This window comes from Sinocyclocheilus grahami, unplaced genomic scaffold, assembly GCF_001515645.1.
Source record: "Sinocyclocheilus grahami isolate Dianchi unplaced genomic scaffold, SAMN03320097.WGS_v1.1 scaffold658.1, whole genome shotgun sequence".
NCBI lineage: Eukaryota > Metazoa > Chordata > Actinopteri > Cypriniformes > Cyprinidae > Sinocyclocheilus > Sinocyclocheilus grahami.
The window spans coordinates 44,224-66,483 of NW_015505837.1; the positions used below are offsets into that span (position 1 = coordinate 44,224).

Here is a 22,260-nt window from a genome sequence, read left to right on the forward strand (position 1 = left end):
CACAAGCTGTCATTTGCATTCTACAAACAGTCTACACAAGTGTTCAAATGTTTGGGGTGGGTAGGATTTTTAAATGTTTTTGCTCACTAAGGCTGCATTTATATAATCAAAAATACAGTAAAACTGTGAAATATTACTACATTTAAAATAATTGTTTTTAATTTGAATATATTTTCAAATGTAATTTATTCCTGTGATCAAAGCTGAATTTTCAGCATCATTACTTCAGTCTTCAGTGTCACATGATCCTTCAGAAATCATTCTAATATGCTGCTCAAGAATCAGTTATATTATTATCAATGTTCACAATGGCTGTGCTGCCGTTGTGAAACCATTATACTTTTTTATTTTATTTTGAGACAAAAGCTTCCTGAGAGTCTGGACTGTAGGAGAATGAGGGCAGTACCTGGATGGCCGGGGGTCTCCAGCGCATGTTCTTCAGCAGTGCGGGTGTGAAGCCACAAGTACCTGATGGTCTTTTCTTCACCATCAGTGTCACATTCTGAGGATCTTCTCTGAGCTTTTCCACCAGATTCTTCAACTGCCAGCCCACCTGAGAAGAAAGCAGTACATCTGTTTATGGGTGACTCTTATCAGTTTTGTCTTCATTTCTTGAAACCACGACTTTCTCATAATTGTTCCTTTATCACTTATACTTGCTTATTACATGGCTCTGTGGAATACTTGATTCTGATTGGTCAATTGCGCCATCCAGCGGTATGTTATTCCCAGAAAACACCCGCCAATTTGAATAACACACCGCTCATCCGGGTACTACGAGTTATCTTGACCGATACTACGTATATGCTTAACGAGTCACTCCGTTACCGTTGACTGTTTGGTGCCATCTTGTGACTGAAAACACTCAACCACCGCATGTTACAATGGAAGACTTCAGCATTAATTTCAACATATATGGTAAAACAAATCTTTTTAGCCGTGTAATAAGCGGGATAATGTACATCAAGCCAGTTGTTATCTCAGAATAAACCCCTTCAGGCTGATACAAGACCTGATTACCCTGTCGGGGTTTATTCTGAGATAACAACCGGCTGGATGTACATTATCCCTTACTTAATTACTCATAATTGTGACTTTATGTTGCATGATTGCATATATTTTATTATTCTACTTTATTATTATTTACTTAAATGGATACATTTATTTTTCACAATTACAGCTGTACAGTTTTTCTCATAAATGTGATTTTATGTCTCGAAATGTGGCTATTTTGTATTTTAAATAGCATTTTAAAATGTATTTACTTTAAACTTTATCTCACAAATACGTGTTTTATTTATTTATTTATTTTACTCTGAGACGGAAATGCCCTTGTGAAAACTTATTACGGAAATAATATACTGTAAAAGAATCCGGTAACACTTTATTTTAGGGTCTCTTAACTAACTAGCTAACTTATTAGCATGCATACTAGAATATTAGCCATTTATTAGTACTAATTAAGCACATATTAATGCCTTATTCTACATCCCTAATCCTACCCAATATCTAAACTTAACAACTACCTTACTAACTATTAATAAGCAGCAAATTAGGAATTTATTGAGAGAAAAGTCGTAGTTAATAATTAATAAGTCTTCCATATTCTAAAGTGTTACCAAGAATTCTACTTAAGTGCAAACTGAAAGTAATGCTTTTGGGCAATTCATTCAATGTTATTTACAATTAAATGAAAACAACTTGTATGTCATGTATTTAAATACATTGGAAATTACTCATTTGTAATGATGCCGTTGCAATTTAGTACATTTAAAATATATTACCTTTGAACTTTTATACTACAAGTGCACACTCAATACAATTAAGTGCACTTCTTTTTCACAAGGGTGGACTTCCATAGAAATAAAACCTGGACATAAACAATCATAAATGGGGGAAAGCTGATCCTACTGTAGCTGAGCAAATGTAGTCTGAATAGCTTTATGCTGTACAAATACAAATGGGTAGGGACCAACCCAATGCTTTCTCTGTAAATATGAGGTGAATAAAAAACAGCACTGATCCAAAACAATGATAAAAGTGTTCATAACAGTATGGTTATTCAAAAGGCCTTTCATCATGGACATATCTCCCGCTCTCTCCCATGGGTCAGGTGTACTCAGTCCAACACAAAAGCTCACCATCTTGCCTCCTCTCACTCTTTTAGGGCAGAACAATTACCCATAATCCTCCTCACTATCATGTGACAGATGCATGGACTCACCACTGTTTGTTTGTTGACTTGAATCACCTCATCGCCTGCATGAATCCTCTGAGTTTTGTCTGCTGGAGACTGAAGGGTAAAACACAGACAAACGTCATGAATCACTTGAAGTAATGCTTGTGAACACTGTTTCTTATGGATCTTGGCACTCTATTAATCACAGCCTGTGGCTTGAATGATGCAGGACATTGATGCATTAACGGCAAAAAATATACAATTCAAAGCAATCTGTTGTTCTGTTGACTCACATTTTCCGTAGTTCCGGTGATGACGTGTAACCCATCGTAAGTGGATTTGATATACATTCCCTTTAAAAAAATAGGCAAACAATATGTAGTTGTTAAGCAACGGGCAAACAATTCCAGCGGGTCGTATGCTAAAGTTGTTGACACTCACCAGTCCCTCGCCTGCTTTGATATTAGTGATGCTGACTTCCTCCAAACAGGTAATTTGACTCTTCAAGGGGTCAGAGGTCATCCTCATGGTGGAATTACAAATTCCGGTCAAAACTTGTGACTGAAATGAACAGAAAGAATAATGTTGTGGTATTTATGATTCATTTGGTCATGATAACTTATGCAGGACTTCATAAGGCTCAACCAAGGCTCATTGTCATTCATGACAACTCTCGGAACATTTTAACATGGTAATGGATATGACAGTGTTAATGTATTTGGTCTTGGCGGAACAGATCTGCTATGCTGCTGCTGAATTGCTGCTGCTGTTGGTTATTGTGGTAGTTGTAGATTATTGCTGCTATTGCTGCTGCAAGCTAGTACAGGAACTTGCTACTGCCAATGCATATGGCGATACGGTGCCATGAGTATTTAAAGGGATGGTTGATTGCGATTTCACTTTTTTAACGTTAGTTAGTGTGTAATGTTGCTGTTTGAGCATAAACAATATCTGCAAAGTTATGAAGCTGAAAGTTCAATGCAAACGGAGATGTCGTCTTTTAAAATTCTGGCAGTTTAATGCCTACAAAAATGGCTGGTAGGGACTACAACAAGTTACTTCCCGGGTTTGTGACATCACAAACCCAGATAAACCCCGCCCTCTGAAAAATGCAGCAAAGGGGGCGAGGCCATGCTGCGCTGCTTTAGAGAAGAGGAAGAGAAATCTAGAGGTGCACGTAAAAATCTTTTCATATATGAATCGCGATTCTGTCTTCTAATGATTCTAATAAACAGTGATGTCAAATAACATTTTTGACTTTTGACTAGTTAATTTAGATGTTAGCATTTTTAGGTTACCGTTTTTTCAGTGTGCAGTGAATGCTTGCAGAGCTTTGACTAGGAGATCAAAGCTGATGAACACAGTAACAAACCTTCTGGACAGTTGTGGTCAGTTCCAGACAGAGCTGAATGATCTTGTTTTTGGTTGATGTAAAGTCACTGATTCCTGTCAGGGGAGTCCTGCACACAAACAAAGAGAACAAAGTGTAACTCATCCAAACGCTCATGAGATGTTCACTCATCTGGTATGATCTGGTATGTGATGTTTCAAGCCTAAACATGCAGTGTACGTATGTGTTCATGTGTGTCTGTATGACACCACGAGGAAAGATTTAAGGTGTTTTGACTGAACACAGAAACCAAAGCAATAGTTGGTGAGACAGCTGAATGTAAGAATGTGACACTGAAACATGATTCAAATAAAATCTTAAATATTCAAATAAATCTACATTCAAGGACATTCAAATTTTTTTCCTAAAATTGTAAGAATGTTATTGAATAATAATAACAACATTACGAAGATGTTTTGATGTATTTTAAGAACATTTCTTCCAAAAATGTGCCCAGCCTTTACATTATGTTAAGCCAAAGTACTTGGAACATTCCTTGTAGATAAAGTCTATAAGAGACAGAAAGAGTGTGTTTGTGTGTAAATCTCACACACCTGTCAAGCCAGGCCAGCATGCCCTTGGCAGCCCCTATCAGCTCCACCACAGCGGTGAGGAACACGTTAGGTGGTTTGTTTGGACTTCCTCCATCATAAGAAGGGTTTTTCCTGCGCTCTGACGCACAGTTGTGCAAGTTGTTGGATGCTGCTCGCATCTGACCTACCAGAGTCTTCAAGTTATCAGTTTCCACGCCACAGTTCTGCAACAACAAATAAGCATTCACATTAGTCATTTTAGATTCAACTAGATTTTTACATCTAAAGAAAGTGGTGCTTTTCCATTCAGTCAAAAGTCGATGACACAATGCTACCCTATTGGGTGTTACTACAGTGCTATGTTTTAGCGTGTTGCTTTGCAGTTGCTAGGGTGTGTTGAATGGTTGCTTACTGGCCCAAGTAAAAAAAAAGAGCCCAATTCTAAGAGAGAGAGATCTGTAGATACTCTTGTGAGAAATAAGTATACTTTAGCCTATCCTTAAAAAGAGTAAACAAAAATACTGTAATATATATATATATATATACTTAAAGGTTGATGGTCCCTTTGACTTCTATAGTATTTTTTTTCCTTGCTATGGAAGTCAACGGGGGCCATCAACTGTTTTGTTACCCACATTCTTCAAAATATCTTCTTTTGTGTTGTACAGAAGAAAGAAACTCATACAAATTTGGAACAAATGAGGGTGAGTAAACGATTTTCATTTTTTTTTGTGTGTGTGAACTATCCTTTTAAGTGCGAAATTTAATAATTTTTTCAGACACTTGATGTAGTAGCATGTTAACAGCAATTCAATGAAAATGTACTAAACTGTAGTTTAAATGCTGAAATTTAGAGTGCTTTTTTGACCCACCTGTTGTCATTGAAATATGGTGTGTACTGCCGAATATACTGACAAGCATTTATGATAAACTAAAACATACTTTAACGTAATCTCTATTGAAGCTTGTATGTTATGCATTTAAATATATTTTGTAATTACACACTTGTAATGATCAAGTTCTAGTTTAGTACATATACTAACTTAAAATATCAAATAATGCACTACAGTTAAAATTTGTTAGACAACACATCAGAATAAGTGTATTTGTTTAAAGCAAGTTAAAAGATTATTAAAACATGATTAAAAAAAAATACTTTACAACACTACACTTTTGCAATTAAGTGTTTTATAAAACAGTTATGAAAGTGTCTTAATATTATCTAAGAACTGTTTTAAAAATATACTTTTAAGATTTGAAGTACTCTACATGTGCAAGCTGTCCCATTTTACTGTCAGGCTGAAGTTTAAAACGTAGGATTAGGGGTTTGTTCAAATCCCTAATCATAAGCAATAATAACAGTGATGCTAACAGTACCACAAACAAATGCCTCGCTTATCAAGCGCTAAAGCAGTTTCCGTTTGTGTATCTTCCACTTTAATGATATGCCATGTGAAGTATGTGGTGTTTGTAATGCCATGTGACAGTGGCTACAGCGCACGGGCCATTCTCACAACCTTTCCATCTAAAAATCCCATCACATTCCATCGCACCGGTCAGAGCCGTCGCATGAACATGGTCACTGCCTGACTTCAAAGGGATTCCAGAAAGCCGTCTCTGCCCTAAACCCAGCCAGACACCGGCCGACAGACTTGAAGTCTGCCAAAAAGTGCAGAGACTTTGGCCTGGTCAGCTACAACAACACAGAATACAGGTGTTTGAGAGAAATATTAACCTGCACTGAGTTCAAAGAGGATGCAGGTGCTCGTCTGGAATCTTCTCTTGTTGTTGTATTATAACAAAGCTTTAGCTATGATGAGTTCATGATGGCAGAATTATTAAAGGAATGAAAAGGGGTAATCCACCCTCTGTTCATTTCATGCTGCCCTCTTCAACTGCCAGAAATTAAGAGCAGAATCTCTCACAGTGTCTCAATACGCTAGAGCAAGGGAGGAGGAGATGAGAATACGTGGAAATTTCTTTCTTCTTTATTTTTTTATTAAATTAGTCTTTAATAATCCAACAGGGAGACAGAGCACAAGGAAGACGTTCACAACAAGTAGACCCGACGAAGAACTAAGGAACAGACAGGAACTTATAAACACAGGATAATTACAAACACAGGTGAGCAGAATCCTCAATCACTAAACAAGAACAGGAAACATGACCAAAAAAGGAAAACAGGAACTAAGACAGAGGTAAAACTTGACATTACACCCCCTCCCGGAAGGCGCATCTTCGCGCCGTAGAACAACAGAGGGGGGGTACGGGTGGGAACTTAGGAGGAGGCTCAGAAGGAGGACAGATACCCGGGAGGGGGCCGGCAGACAGAGTCCAGGGAGGTGATGATGGAGGGAGGAGCCAGGGAGGAAACAGGAGGAAGTTGGAGCAAGAAGGAGCCAAGCAGGACCCAGTCCACAGCCATAACGGTGGCCCATAGTGGGGCCGATGGAGGGAGGAGCCATGGAGGAGGAATGGCTGCCGACTCCAGGGGGGCGACCAATGGCGGCGGAGAAGGTGGTGGAGGAGCCCAAGGAGGAGACGGAGAGCCGATGAGCCAGGGCGATGGGGAGGATCCGGAGGTCCTAGGCGGAGCAGATGGCACCAGCGACCGACGCGAAGGCGTGGATCCAGGAGGCTGCGGTGGAGCCGGAGTGACAGAGGACTGAGGAGAAGCCGAGGGGATGAAGGAGCCTGACAGAGCCGGAAGGGCGACGGGACGAGACGAAGCCAGAGGAGTGGAGTCCCGAGGCGCAGGATGGTCGACGCCAGACCAAGGCGGAGCCGGAGGGACGAGGGAGCCCAGCGGAGCTAGTGGACTGCCAGGCCACGGCGGAGAGGAGGGAGCTAGGAGCCATGGTGGAGCCGACAGGTCAACGGGCCGAGGCGGAGTCCGGAGCCCAGAGGCTGGAGGCGGAGTCAAGGGTTACTCTGACCACGGCGACGCTGGAGGATGGCAGTCGCATAGTGGAGCTTGCGCCGCATAGACGGTGGGCTGAGGGCAGGCAGAGGGGCTACCAGACGACAGCGGAGGAGGCAGGAGCGGGAGGGAGGGCGGGCCTTTGTGAGCCGCTGGGCGAATAATAATAACAACATTACGAAGATGTTTTGATGTATTTTAAGAACATTTCTTCCAAAAATGTGCCCAGCCTTTACATTATGTTAAGCCAAAGTACTTGGAACATTCCTTGTAGATAAAGTCTATAAGAGACAGAAAGAGTGTGTTTGTGTGTAAATCTCACACACCTGTCAAGCCAGGCCAGCATGCCCTTGGCAGCCCCTATCAGCTCCACCACAGCGGTGAGGAACACGTTAGGTGGTTTGTTTGGACTTCCTCCATCATAAGAAGGGTTTTTCCTGCGCTCTGACGCACAGTTGTGCAAGTTGTTGGATGCTGCTCGCATCTGACCTACCAGAGTCTTCAAGTTATCAGTTTCCACGCCACAGTTCTGCAACAACAAATAAGCATTCACATTAGTCATTTTAGATTCAACTAGATTTTTACATCTAAAGAAAGTGGTGCTTTTCCATTCAGTCAAAAGTCGATGACACAATGCTACCCTATTGGGTGTTACTACAGTGCTATGTTTTAGCGTGTTGCTTTGCAGTTGCTAGGGTGTGTTGAATGGTTGCTTACTGGCCCAAGTAAAAAAAAAGAGCCCAATTCTAAGAGAGAGAGATCTGTAGATACTCTTGTGAGAAATAAGTATACTTTAGCCTATCCTTAAAAAGAGTAAACAAAAATACTGTAATATATATATATATATATACTTAAAGGTTGATGGTCCCTTTGACTTCTATAGTATTTTTTTTCCTTGCTATGGAAGTCAACGGGGGCCATCAACTGTTTTGTTACCCACATTCTTCAAAATATCTTCTTTTGTGTTGTACAGAAGAAAGAAACTCATACAAATTTGGAACAAATGAGGGTGAGTAAACGATTTTCATTTTTTTTTGTGTGTGTGAACTATCCTTTTAAGTGCGAAATTTAATAATTTTTTCAGACACTTGATGTAGTAGCATGTTAACAGCAATTCAATGAAAATGTACTAAACTGTAGTTTAAATGCTGAAATTTAGAGTGCTTTTTTGACCCACCTGTTGTCATTGAAATATGGTGTGTACTGCCGAATATACTGACAAGCATTTATGATAAACTAAAACATACTTTAACGTAATCTCTATTGAAGCTTGTATGTTATGCATTTAAATATATTTTGTAATTACACACTTGTAATGATCAAGTTCTAGTTTAGTACATATACTAACTTAAAATATCAAATAATGCACTACAGTTAAAATTTGTTAGACAACACATCAGAATAAGTGTATTTGTTTAAAGCAAGTTAAAAGATTATTAAAACATGATTAAAAAAAAATACTTTACAACACTACACTTTTGCAATTAAGTGTTTTATAAAACAGTTATGAAAGTGTCTTAATATTATCTAAGAACTGTTTTAAAAATATACTTTTAAGATTTGAAGTACTCTACATGTGCAAGCTGTCCCATTTTACTGTCAGGCTGAAGTTTAAAACGTAGGATTAGGGGTTTGTTCAAATCCCTAATCATAAGCAATAATAACAGTGATGCTAACAGTACCACAAACAAATGCCTCGCTTATCAAGCGCTAAAGCAGTTTCCGTTTGTGTATATTCCACTTTAATGATATGCCATGTGAAGTATGTGGTGTTTGTAATGCCATGTGACAGTGGCTACAGCGCACGGGCCATTCTCACAACCTTTCCATCTAAAAATCCCATCACATTCCATCGCACCGGTCAGAGCCGTCGCATGAACATGGTCACTGCCTGACTTCAAAGGGATTCCAGAAAGCCGTCTCTGCCCTAAACCCAGCCAGACACCGACCGACAGACTTGAAGTCTGCCAAAAAGTGCAGAGACTTTGGCCTGGTCAGCTACAACAACACAGAATACAGGTGTTTGAGAGAAATATTAACCTGCACTGAGTTCAAAGAGGATGCAGGTGCTCGTCTGGAATCTTCTCTTGTTGTTGTATTATAACAAAGCTTTAGCTATGATGAGTTCATGATGGCAGAATTATTAAAGGAATGAAAAGGGGTAATCCACCCTCTGTTCATTTCATGCTGCCCTCTTCAACTGCCAGAAATTAAGAGCAGAATCTCTCACAGTGTCTCAATACGCTAGAGCAAGGGAGGAGGAGATGAGAATACGTGGAAATTTCTTTCTTCTTTATTTTTTTATTAAATTAGTCTTTAATAATCCAACAGGGAGACAGAGCACAAGGAAGACGTTCACAACAAGTAGACCCGACGAAGAACTAAGGAACAGACAGGAACTTATAAACACAGGATAATTACAAACACAGGTGAGCAGAATCCTCAATCACTAAACAAGAACAGGAAACATGACCAAAAAAGGAAAACAGGAACTAAGACAGAGGTAAAACTTGACATTACACCCCCTCCCGGAAGGCGCATCTTCGCGCCGTAGAACAACAGAGGGGGGGTACGGGTGGGAACTTAGGAGGAGGCTCAGAAGGAGGACAGATACCCGGGAGGGGGCCGGCAGACAGAGTCCAGGGAGGTGATGATGGAGGGAGGAGCCAGGGAGGAAACAGGAGGAAGTTGGAGCAAGAAGGAGCCAAGCAGGACCCAGTCCACAGCCATAACGGTGGCCCATAGTGGGGCCGATGGAGGGAGGAGCCATGGAGGAGGAATGGCTGCCGACTCCAGGGGGGCGACCAATGGCGGCGGAGAAGGTGGTGGAGGAGCCCAAGGAGGAGACGGAGAGCCGATGAGCCAGGGCGATGGGGAGGATCCGGAGGTCCTAGGCGGAGCAGATGGCACCAGCGACCGACGCGAAGGCGTGGATCCAGGAGGCTGCGGTGGAGCCGGAGTGACAGAGGACTGAGGAGAAGCCGAGGGGATGAAGGAGCCTGACAGAGCCGGAAGGGCGACGGGACGAGACGAAGCCAGAGGAGTGGAGTCCCGAGGCGCAGGATGGTCGACGCCAGACCAAGGCGGAGCCGGAGGGGGTGGAGCCAGTGGACTGCCAGGCCACGGCGGAGAGGAGGGAGCTAGGAGCCATGGTGGAGCCGACAGGTCAACGGGCCGAGGCGGAGTCCGGAGCCCAGAGGCTGGAGGCGGAGTCAAGGGTTACTCTGACCACGGCGACGCTGGAGGATGGCAGTCGCATAGTGGAGCTTGCGCCGCATAGACGGTGGGCTGAGGGCAGGCAGAGGGGCTACCAGACGACAGCGGAGGAGGCAGGAGCGGGTGGGAGGGCGGGCCTTTGTGAGCCTCTGGGCTTTCAAGCCAGAACTTAGCAACGGGAGCCCTCTCCTCTTTGGTGTGGCACAGTCACCGCGCCATACACCGCTCACCCTCAGCCGCGGTGCAGGGGGCGGAGCTCCTATCCGCGCTCACATCGTCGGTGACTTTCTCCCTCGTGGCGGGCGTTGTTGCCAGCCCCCTCCTGTGTGCCCGCCCTCCTACCGAGCCTCCTCCTTAGTTCCCACCCGTGATATGTCAGGATTATGGACCCGTTTTGCCCCTGTTTCTGTTTCAGTGTTCCCTTATTTGATCATGTTCCTGTTCTCGTTGTCTCATTATTAGTTGATTCCCCACACCTGTCTGTCCCTCGATAAGTTTAGTATAAATGTGTAGTCTGCCTCATGTTTCCTGGTCGGGTCTTCTGTCACAATACACTGGAGCAAGGGAGGAGGAGACGAGGAGACATGGAGATTTCACAAAATGAGAGTCTTTAATAATCCAACAGGGAGACAGAGCACAAGGAAGACGTTCACAACAAGTAGACCCGACAAAGAACTAAGGAACAGACAGAAACTTATAAACACAGGATAATTGCAAACACAGGTGAGCGGAATCATCAATCACTAAACAAGAACAGGAAACATGACCAAAAAAGGAAAACAGGAACTAAGACAGATGTAAAATATGACAGACAGTCTATAATCCTGACACACAGACTGTAGGGGCTGTTTAATGTTGAATGAGTTTAACGCAAATAACACCATCAGATCTCAAAACAAGCATTTGATTATTTAAATCTCCTGTTTAAAAATAGCCATATTTTAAATGGTTTTCTGTCTTGCATTTATCTCTCAAAATGATGGATGTCATTATAAATGTGGAGATTTAAAAAAATTCACAATTTCAAAGGAAAAAAAAATTCACCGTCATGTACCGTGAAACCGGTATAATTTAGAAAAATACCGTGATATAAATTTTTGGTAATACCGCTCAGCACTAATTTGTTGTTTTTTTACTGGTAGCATTAGAAATTGTTCAGACTCCTCTATCAATAGTCCAATGTTCATGGACATGCAATGGATTCCAGATGAAACGGTTTCTATGGATCACATACATTTTTGAGTCTGTCTTCTACTAAACTGTGGTACTTTACCGCAATGGAACTGAGCCAGATAGCTTTGGGGAGTTTAGCACGTCCTCATGAAAGCAAATGTAAAAATAACCAGAGACCTAACAGATACAACACAGAGTTAAGATGAGGCTCAATCCGCCAGGCGGAAACTACTGGAACAATGGCGTGACATATTTTCCTGTGCTAGCTTGCTGTGTGTTTGTCTGTATGGGTTTGTGTGTGCGAGCGCTGGGCGGGGGGCTCTCTGACAGGTGGGTGGGTCACATCTGTTTCCTGCTCTCCAGGAGATATCTTCCAGAACATTCTACCCATGAGTGCTATATGCTGACCTCTCACAAATTCAACACCGCAATGTCTATTCCAGCCCTCATACACTTCCTCTGTGGTTCTCCGCTCACTACTTCTTAGAACAGGTGATGCTTAAAAACAAACGGAAAATCTTTTCTCAACAACATCCTTCTGAAAAGCCACCCGGTCTGACAGGTAGAGCTCCAACATGTCACACCAAAACAAAAAGCTTCTGCTTACTGTTTGCTGCAGGCGCATTCATTCATTCAAGAAACACACCTTTTGTACAATTTTTGTACAATTATGGACGGATGTAAAGGATTAACTCACTCATTGTTGTCATTTGCTCACTTACGTGTTCCAAACCTGTATGACTTTCTTTTTGCATATGATGACCAGGTGCTGTCAACCTCCAAAAAACACCATAAAACCACCACAGTTTTAACATAAACTAATAAACTTAATGTGATGTATATTTGTCAGTCATGCATAAATGGAACGGTTAGGAAACAAGTAAGATTTCAATATAACTGGATGTGTTTTAATTACAAAATAACCAGGTTTATATATTTAGCATCAATCAATCTAAATTATTTTAATCTCATACAAATGAACTAATATTGCTTGTTCCACAGCTAGCAATATTTTAACCAGGCTTCGTACTTTTTAACGGAATACATTTCATTTTCACAATGAACAGATTTATGCTGATTCTAAGCAATTTGAATAAATGCATTTTTAAAATATGATTTTTTTAAATAAAATCAAACAGATGCAAATACTCAATAAAAAAAACAACAACTATGCAATGATTTTTGAGTGTAGAAATCTAACGTTTCTTACCTGTTTCAATTATCCATGACTGACGCATCATTAAGTCTAATAGTTTGTTTACGTTTAATCTGTGTAATCCAAATGGATTGAAATTTTATATGCAATTTAAATACATCTTAAATTTAGGCCTAGATTTTAAAGTAATCAATATATATATATACAGTATATATATTTTTTTTTTGTTTTTTGTTTTTTTGAGGGGGGTGGGGTGAACTATCCCTTTAAAGGGGTCCTATTATGCTTTTTCACTTTTTCAACTTTAGTAAGTCTGTAATGTTGCTGTTTGAGCATTAAAAAAAGATCTGCAAAGTTACAAAGCTCAAAGTCCACTTCAAAAGGAGATATTTTATTTAACAGAAATCACTTTTCAAAAACTACAACGAACGACTCGTTTGGACTACAACGCATATTTTCCAGGATTTGTGATATCACAAATATCGACGAATGGGATGAGACCTGGTTGAGCTGCACTAGAGAAGGCAACGAGTGTTATCACTATGTCGGAGACACGCTAGCTTTCCTAAGGCAGACGAACTTAGAGTGGTTACAATCATCCGGGTTTAAATCGTGCTCAAATTGATTTGATTTTGACGCAATATTTACACTGAAGCTCGCAGGCAGCTATGGTAAGGGGCGTGACATTTCCCGACCAGAAACCGACTCCGCTGAGTGCTCCCAATAACAACACACACTGGCCCAGCTAACCAATCACAGCACATTTCGTATTTCAGAAGGCGGGCCTTCATTTGATACAGGAACTATTTGAGCCATTCATGCCAGACTGGGGAGAGAGGTGTTGTAATAATGTAAAATATGTGAAAAATAATGTGTTTTTCAAACAACCTATGAGAGCATGTTCTAGTACACCCCCAAAACAAAATCAAGACTTTATAAAAGAGCATAATAGGACCCCTTTAAGACACATTTGATGCTTATATATATTGTATAAGCTTCCTTACTAAAAGTACCATTTCACATACAAACAAATTACATAGAAAAATGGCGGTCAGTGTCATCAACATCAGTGTCTCTTTAGGGTGCAGTTTCCTATTATAAGGTCCTGTGTCAGTCTCCTATCTTAACAGAATAGACTCTGAATGCACACAGTGGACACTGTTTGTTCCAACTGACCCTCCCTATTCATATCCACCACAATGTCGGGACAGAGCGACAGCTAACACGGCTTCTGCGATAAGAATCGTTTGCATTGTGTATATGCATTGCATATAGTATAGTGTAAAATTAATCATTTAAAAAAATAAGTTTAGGCATCACAACATAATAATGTAAAGTATGAAAAATGTTAGATATAATATATTGGTATAATATTGGTTATCATCAATATTAGAGAGTTTTAAATCAATATTTATATAAAAATATATATTTTCAATTTTTTGGGGGGGTGAACTATCCCTTTAAGACAAATTTGATGTTGCCACACTGGAAATGTAAGTTCAAGTTGAGTGCATTGCATTGTGCCAATATATATATTTTTTTTTTTTGCACAAAATTGCATTAAAATGCACAACTTTTAAGCCAATAAATAATGTATTAAAATACATTAATATATTAAATGAAACTTCTACAACAAATTAGTAGTATGCTACACTGTAGTCACATGATCTCATCATATTTCATGTGAGCGGTATCCAGTAATCTTCAACTATTTTGATTATAGGCTATAAAATGTCTTAACATTTAGCAGTGCAATAAAATAATGAGTAAAGAAAGAGTTGCCACACTGGACATTGCATTGTGGGATACTGTATTCTATACAGTGTTATACACTGCATAATTTTGGAATTTTAGGCCAAATCTACAATAGATCTAAATATTTCATGAATATAGAAAATCTACATACTGCTCACAGCATACATACTAAATATTGCAGGAACAGTAAGAACAGCATGGCAGTGTGCTAGACATAACCTATGCTAAATACTTTAAAAAGGAGGGCAAAGGTCAGCACCTATATATACTTCCTGATGGAGATAAATATGATTGGACAAGGTTTCTCCGGGAAATCTGATTGGATGTGTGGAAGCAAAATCCTATCTGATTGGACAGGAGTGAGCTTTTGGGGCAGCTGAAGCACTGACCAATGCGCAAAGGAGATCCACAGCCTCCAGAATCAGCTCCTGGTGGCCGACACGGGTCACCGTCAGCTCCACCAGATCCTGATGGGAAATCTTCAGAAGCTGCTCTCCATTGATCTTCTCTCTCTCGAAGTTAGGAACATACTGCTGGAGACTGTCGTCCAGCCCTGAGAGACAAACAGAAAGTGAGAATGAGAGACAGAACACAAAGAAACTCTTTCAGGGAGAGTGTGGATCCACATGGGTTTTGACACCACAAGCGCCTGTGCAAACATTAAGATGTTGAGTCAATATAAGACATTTGCACTAGCCTGAAGAGTCCCACTCTCCTCAGTATTTCTCACGTCAAATGCCAGTTACCTGATCTGAGAACAGATCATTGCTATATAAGGGTAATCAAATAAAGCAAGATCTATGAGATCACATCCCTGTCCTGTGGTTTACGTGACTGGACTCCATGTGTGTGAGAAAATGCAGTCATGCTGTCATTAATTAAAGGGGTGTTCGGTGGTTTGTTTCTAGGCTTAGTTTATGGGGTGCAGTCTAACTTCGTTTTTTTTTTTTAACTCATTATTTTTCACATAATTTACCTTTATTCCACACCGCTCTGTCCCTTCTCTGAGAAACGGGCTGATCTTTTCCTGTTTTTATGAAGCCCCTCCCTCAGAAATAGGCGATGGGCTCTGATTGGTTAGCTAGCCCAGTGTGTTGTGATTGGCTAAACCGCCTCTAGCGCGCGTCTAAACATCCCGCCCCTCACCTCAGCGGCATGTGCTCCGGCTGTATTGTAAACAAACTTTTAGATACGCTGGTATTTGTAAATGCTACTGCTTATGTTAGCTTTTAATAAACGGTTTTATACCTTGATTAAAGCTTTAATACAGTACGGCAACTGCACGCTCGTCCCTGTTTAACGCTTCTCATAGCTATGTGAAAATAAGTGTATAATTGTAACAGTTCATTGTTGGAGCTGAGCTGAATGAGAGAGAGAGAGAGAGAGAGAGAGAGATGCAGAGCAGGGGACGCGAGACACATAATTTCACATAACTTGTGAATCCATTAGAATCGTTAGAAGACAGAATCGCGATTCATATATGAATAGATTTTTACGTGCACCCTTAGTTTTCTCTTCCCCTTCTCTAAAGCAGCGTGTGGCCTCGCCCCCTTTGCTGCGTGTTCCCGAGGGCGGGGTTTATGTAAAATTCTGGGTTCTTGACATAACGGACCCGGGAAGTAACTCGTTGTAGTCCCTTACCAGTCGTTTTTGTAGGCATTAAACTGCCAGAATTTTAAAAGACGATATCTCCGTTTGCATTGAACTTTCAGCGCTGCAATTTTGCAGATATTGTTTATGCCCAAACAGCAACATTACACACTAACTAACGTTAAAAAAGTTAAATCGTAATCAACCACCCCTTTAAACAAACACACACACAAGTTGTGTCTGACGGCTGGCACAGTAAAGCCCCGTTCACACCAAGAACGATAACTATAAAGATAACGATATTAGCGTCCACACCAGCGGACGATATCGTCTGTTTATTCTATGCGCACGCTCGTCATGCCGCTTTAAATCCTCCAGCTGTCAATGTTTGTATCATTCTTCAGCTGGAAAAAAATCATTCTGGAAGTGATTGCAATTATATCGTTTCTCTGTGCCTTTATCGTTATAGTTGTGGTGTGGACTCTGCTATTCTTTATTATTGAGAACGATTTTTAGAACGATATCTTTATCGTTATCTTTATAGCTATCGTGCTTGGTGTGAACAGGGCTTAAGTCTTCGTTAAGCAACTTTGCCTGTTTTTATTGTGTGATTTCAAAATACAGTTAGCAAATGATGTCAAAATAACCCTTTCATGTGAGCTCATGTTTTGCTGAAATGTAAAAATTAATTTTAGGAATTACCAACTTAATTTATTCCAGCATATAAGAGGGTTGGCATAAATGGGTGAATACCATCTCTCAAGACCAATTTTGGGCCATATTGCACCCCAAAGTCAGAAGACAGTAATAATACATTTGATTTAATATACATAAAAAATTGAAATTTAATAAATAAGCAAACAAACAAACAAATACATATTTTTGTATGGTTTCCCTAAATTTACACTTATAACTGTAATTAAAAAAAAAGATTTAAATAGTATACATCATAATTATATAAAGGCCTATATTGAATCACATTTATTTGAATTATCATTTAAAATAATTAGAATTACAAAAAAGTCCAAAAGCAAAATATACAGACAAAGTAATACAAAATAAGCCCAATTAATCATTCCCATTTATCAGTGTGTAAATTTACAGTAATAAGAAATCGCCTTACCAACCGAGCAATTCATGCTAATCCAATAAATTAATCATCATATCATGTAATACATTTTTTTATTAATGATTTTTTAATTTAATTTTAATTAATTAAAAGTTTTAATTGACAGCTCTAGTCACAATCCAAAAAAAACTTAATGATTCTAAAAATACACTGTGAAAAATTATTTTTCAACTGTTAATAAAACTAAAAAGAATGTGTTTTACAGGAAAATACTATTTCAGTCTTTCTACTTCAAACCCCCATGTTTAATTCAATGTGTTGCTTGCCGTTTACTTCTAAATTTACTAGAAAATAGTATAAAAGTACATCCAAATTTTATTTTAGTGTAAGCTTTATTTTCTATACATTTTACTATATTTATCTTGGAGAGAAATGACCTGGGCATGTTTTTGTAAGATTCACCTTTATTTGAATGCATTTCACTGGAAGGCTATAAAGACTTACAGTACTGTGCAAACCAAGTCTGGGAAAGACACAGAGAAGCTCTTTCCCCCTGAATATTAGCTGAAACTTTTGTGTGAATCAGGGGAGGTAAGCTCAAAACAATCTTCTGTCCACTGTTTGTGTGACTGCAGTATGAAAAGTGGCTCTTTGTGGGGGGTAGACGCCACTTTTAAATTCAAAGTGAATGCGAGAAAAGGAGGCAAAGAGGGGTCAAAGGGCAAAGTTAGGGACTCCTGAATACCCTCCACCCTCAACGCCCCTACTGAGAGACAACAGCTGCATTTTCTGAGCTCAAAAAGAGAGACAGTGTCAATTGAGCCGCCAGAGAAAAGCTGCCACAAACGAGAAAGTGTCAACAATAACAGTCCACCGATGTAGTGTGAGCAAACTAAACTCAGCTTTTGTTATCTATAATTCTTAAGGTATTTCTGTGTTAAATAACCTGGCGAAGCTAAAGAGATGAAGGCATGTGTCGTTCAGTTTGACTGACATGCACATTTGGTGATAAAAGGTCGTCTATGCTGTGTGGATGTCTGTAAGCCGGTGCAGTGAAAAGCCAGGTTAAGTTTGAGACAGCTAAGTAGAGATAAAATCTAGAAATCAGAATCAGAATCAATAAGATTTATTGGCAAATATGCTTATACACAAGGGATTTGCCTTAGTGAAGCTTCTAGTAAAAATAATTAAATTAAATTAATTTAAAAAGCATTCACAGAATTGATTGACTAGTCTATCAACTCAAAAATGCAAAAAAATTAAAAAAAATTAAATAATTTTAGAAAGTATTAAAGGGGTCATATGATGCTGCTAAGGCCGGGATAGAGTGAGCTGAGGCGGCGGAGTCGAGAACAGCGCACCCGGCGGATGCGACGAATGAGCGGCAACCACATGTGACGACCCCGGGCTGGATTCCGCTTCGTCCACGGTGAAAGTTGATGTATTCCCTCAGCGACCAGCACGGATCAGCTCTAGGCATGACGAAGCAGATATCGTCCTCTTTTGGAAGACCAAACAAAGTAGTTTCGCTTTCACAACGAAGCACACAGCGTCTTCACGACATGGCTGCAGCATCAACAATACTACAGCGAGAATAAAAGTTACGCCTTCTTTCTTTGCGTGAACATCTGGGCGGCGTTATGCAAATCTTTCCACATAGTGAGGTAGATATGTGGGGGCGTGTTAGAACGAGCCATTTTAGGTAGGCGTGGCTGACTCTGAACTTTTATAAAGAATATCTCTTTGGATTTGAGACTTTACAGACCTTCTTTATGCACCAAGAGCTTGTAACACTCCAAAGAGAAAGGAAAAATTGAAATCGCATCATATGACCCCTATAAGAATGTCAAATAAGACCCCTCAATGAGTTTAGGGTTATTTGGTCAACTTTTGTTTTAGTGGGAAAGTGATCTACCACCTGAAAACATTTGAGAACCATTGCATTAGCCTTATATACATGAAAAAAACAGTCTCTTCTGCGTTTCTATTTCCAGCTCCTACAATCTTAGAAGTTTGACCGTCTCACGGTTCATAGGAGAAAGTTGAAGAAAACATGAAGGAGGATGTTTGTGGGTGGAAATCTGTTTACATGATCACATGCTCTGCGAGCCTTCAAATTAAGCATTACAAGAAAAATATATTTAATATCCAAAAAAGACAAGAAAACACCATAAACCCCTCATAAACATAATCCATTTGATTAATTTTACAATTCATTCCAAGTCTTCCGTAGCCACAAAAGCTTGTGAGGAATTCAAGCTGTTATACACTACTAATCTTCTCCTCTGCCGCAGCACAAGTCATATCAAAGTGAACGAACATGAGCAAATGCTGATTTTATTTTTTAAGATGAACTCTTTAAGACAAACTAATAAGTGGAAGAAAGATACATTAAAAAGTTAACAAAATGAAAGTCCTAACTGAGCTAAACACTCACGAAGAGCTATAGCCCAGTGGTTCCATGTGACAACAACTTCTAATCTTGTTTAGAAAAATGCCTCAGATATAAACACTTAACCCTGGTGGGTAAATTTAGCAGAGATAAATGTATTCACACTACAGTAATCTCATGCTGTAAGTTACGAAACTTGAAAAAGTTGGCTGCTTTGACTGAATGCATGAGGTCTTTCTTGTGGTGTTATGTGGTGGGAATCAGACACCACAAAGCCCACTAATCGTATCCATTGAGCTCACTCACATCCAAACGACTAACAAGCTTAAAAGTGCTGTATTAGAGGGCCGAGGCACCCAAGCTTCAGTTACAAATGAGAGGGCAGGGTGTCTCTCTCCTCCACGGCCTGTCTTTCTCCTGATGGAGTCTCTCATTAACAGAGCTGGCCTGCTGCCCTGAGAGAGCGGTGCTGAGAAAGTCAGCATGTGTACAAAAGGCAGTAGCAGTGTGTACTTCTAAAGCTTTCCTACCGAGTCTTTGGAGACCTGAAGAATGTTTATTGTTCTCCGTGTGCGACTGAAACTCCTCCAAGATTCTGAAACAGAGCCGAACGTTACTCTTCCACTCCATATCTAGGCCTACATGAATCACTGGCCATTCCATTTTTGCCCTTTAGTAGACTCTCTAGTAGATCCTCTTCTAGCTCCACCATGACAGTAGCTGAATGAGAAACATGGTTGTAGAGGTTTAATTCAACTATAGCATTTAAGAATGCATACTATAAAGAAATTGTATTGAATGTGCAACTTGTAGTGCACTTCAAATCTGTTATAATCTGTGCACTTTGTAATAATGTCAAAATAAAAGTTTTATATTCGTTTTAATCTGTCAGTGTTTTAAAGTACACTTATTTTAATGTGTTAATGTACAGTATTGATTATAATGTTAACGGTAATGTGTTATTTGAGTATTACAATCAAAGTGAATATATTTTAAATGTACTAAAATTCAACACATTATAAATGTGCAATTCACGACATACATGTTTTAATAGAAATGACATTAAACTATATTTTAGTTTACTATAAATGCTTGTAAGTACATTTGGCACTACACATTAATCATATTTTAATGACAATTGAAGAAATTATGAAATTACGTATAAAGATGCACTTTAAGTCCTAATAAAAAGTGAGTCATCAAAGCACTCTTAAATAAAACTAATTGCATTTAATATAAATGTAATAAATTTTCATTTTCATTAATTGCAAATACATAACAAATAGTTTGCACTTAAGTACAGTATATTATTATGTAATAAGCACTTTATTTGTTTACTTTTACTTTAAATTTTTACATGGGATACCCCTTTAAAGTATCAAATCTGTCATCTTTACTTAGAGTATGTTAGCAAAACATCTACTATAATAAAATTAAATATTTGCAATTTGTTGTGATTTGGCTTGCCCACTTAATGGTGTACGACCATTAACATCTTTTAAATTATTTGTTACTGTACATGTAATATGTAACTGAAGCTATATATTGTGAATTTTCTCGTCTTTGTTTTTTCTGTTAGCTTACATTTGTTTACATATGCAAATGTTCAATTTATACGTATATCATTTTTTTGTTTTATCAGGCATTACAAATGACTACCACATGTGAGCAATAAGTAGCACAAAGCCATTTACTATTAAACACAGACTAGCTGGCCTTGTCATTTACTAGCGTATACATTGTTTAACTAGCCTTAGTCTGCTCATCACTGTGGACACGTGCTTAGTTGTCTGAGCTGTGAATAAGTGAAGTTTGGCGCACATTCCGCAGTCTGGGGGGTCAATAGAGGGAATGTTTGCTCCGCCCCTCCTCTCCCATCAGAAACAAGTGTTCGCATGGAAAGCAAGAGTGGATGAAAGAAACATTTGGTGCATTTAGTGTCCCTCTCAATAGTGAAATTTTTTTGTTTTATCAGGCATTACAAATGACTACCACATGTGAGCAATAAGTAGCACAAAGCAATTTACTATTAAACACAGACTAGCTGGCCTTGTCATTTACTAGCGTATACATTGTTTAACTAGCCTTAGTCTGCTCATCACTGTGGACACGTGCTTAGTTGTCTGAGCTGTGAATAAGTGAAGTTTGGCGCACATTCCGCAGTCTGGGGGGTCAATAGAGGGAATGTTTGCTCCGCCCCTCCTCTCCCATCAGAAACAAGTGTTCGCATGGAAAGCAAGAGTGGATGAAAGAAACATTTGGTGCATTTAGTGTCCCTCTCAATAGTGACATGACATCAGTCTTCTCCATCAGCAGGAGATGAGGGACAACAAAGGCAGTAGTGGGGGGTGGGGGAGAGAGAGAGGGATGGAAAAGAGAGTTTCCTCCATCCAAACCTTCCAGAACTCAACAAAGCTTCCACATAATCGGCTGTCGTGCTGTTCCTGAAGCTCTGCTTATGTATTCTAGGGTATTTCCAGCAGTGATATAACAGTTTCCTGTTTGAGGGAGTTTGAGCTCATTGAGACTCAATTATCCTGAATAAATTGACTGCACTGACTGCTCCCAAATGGTACCTGAATAATACTGTTGAATAGGAATAGAGGGATCATATAATGAAAACTGGATTTATTTCATATGCAAAATGGTTAGCAAAGTCAAGCCGAGGCATTTCTCTCAGCAGTTACATGTGACACAGGAATGAGACAAGCTACATAAACTCGAAATGAACTGGAAAGGACGTATGGACGGACGAACAGACAGACAGACAGACAGACAGACAGATAGATAGATAGACAGATAGATAGATAGATAGGAGATAGATAGATAGACAGACAGACATATAGACCGATAGATAGATAGATAGATAGATAGATAGATAGATAGA

At 39.6% G+C, this 22,260-nt stretch overlaps 1 protein-coding gene across 1 annotated transcript in view; it reads right to left on the reverse strand.

The window, feature by feature from the left end:
• cnksr3 (cnksr family member 3) overlaps positions 1–22,260 on the reverse strand; it is a 36,205-nt gene that overhangs the window by 9,034 nt on the left and 4,911 nt on the right. The window contains 7 exon segments of the mRNA XM_071582313.1: positions 407–553; positions 2,225–2,293; positions 2,473–2,532; positions 2,621–2,764; positions 3,552–3,639; positions 7,349–7,551; positions 14,712–14,875. Of these exon segments, the coding sequence (XP_071438414.1) occupies positions 407–553; positions 2,225–2,293; positions 2,473–2,532; positions 2,621–2,764; positions 3,552–3,639; positions 7,349–7,551; positions 14,712–14,875 (875 nt within the window).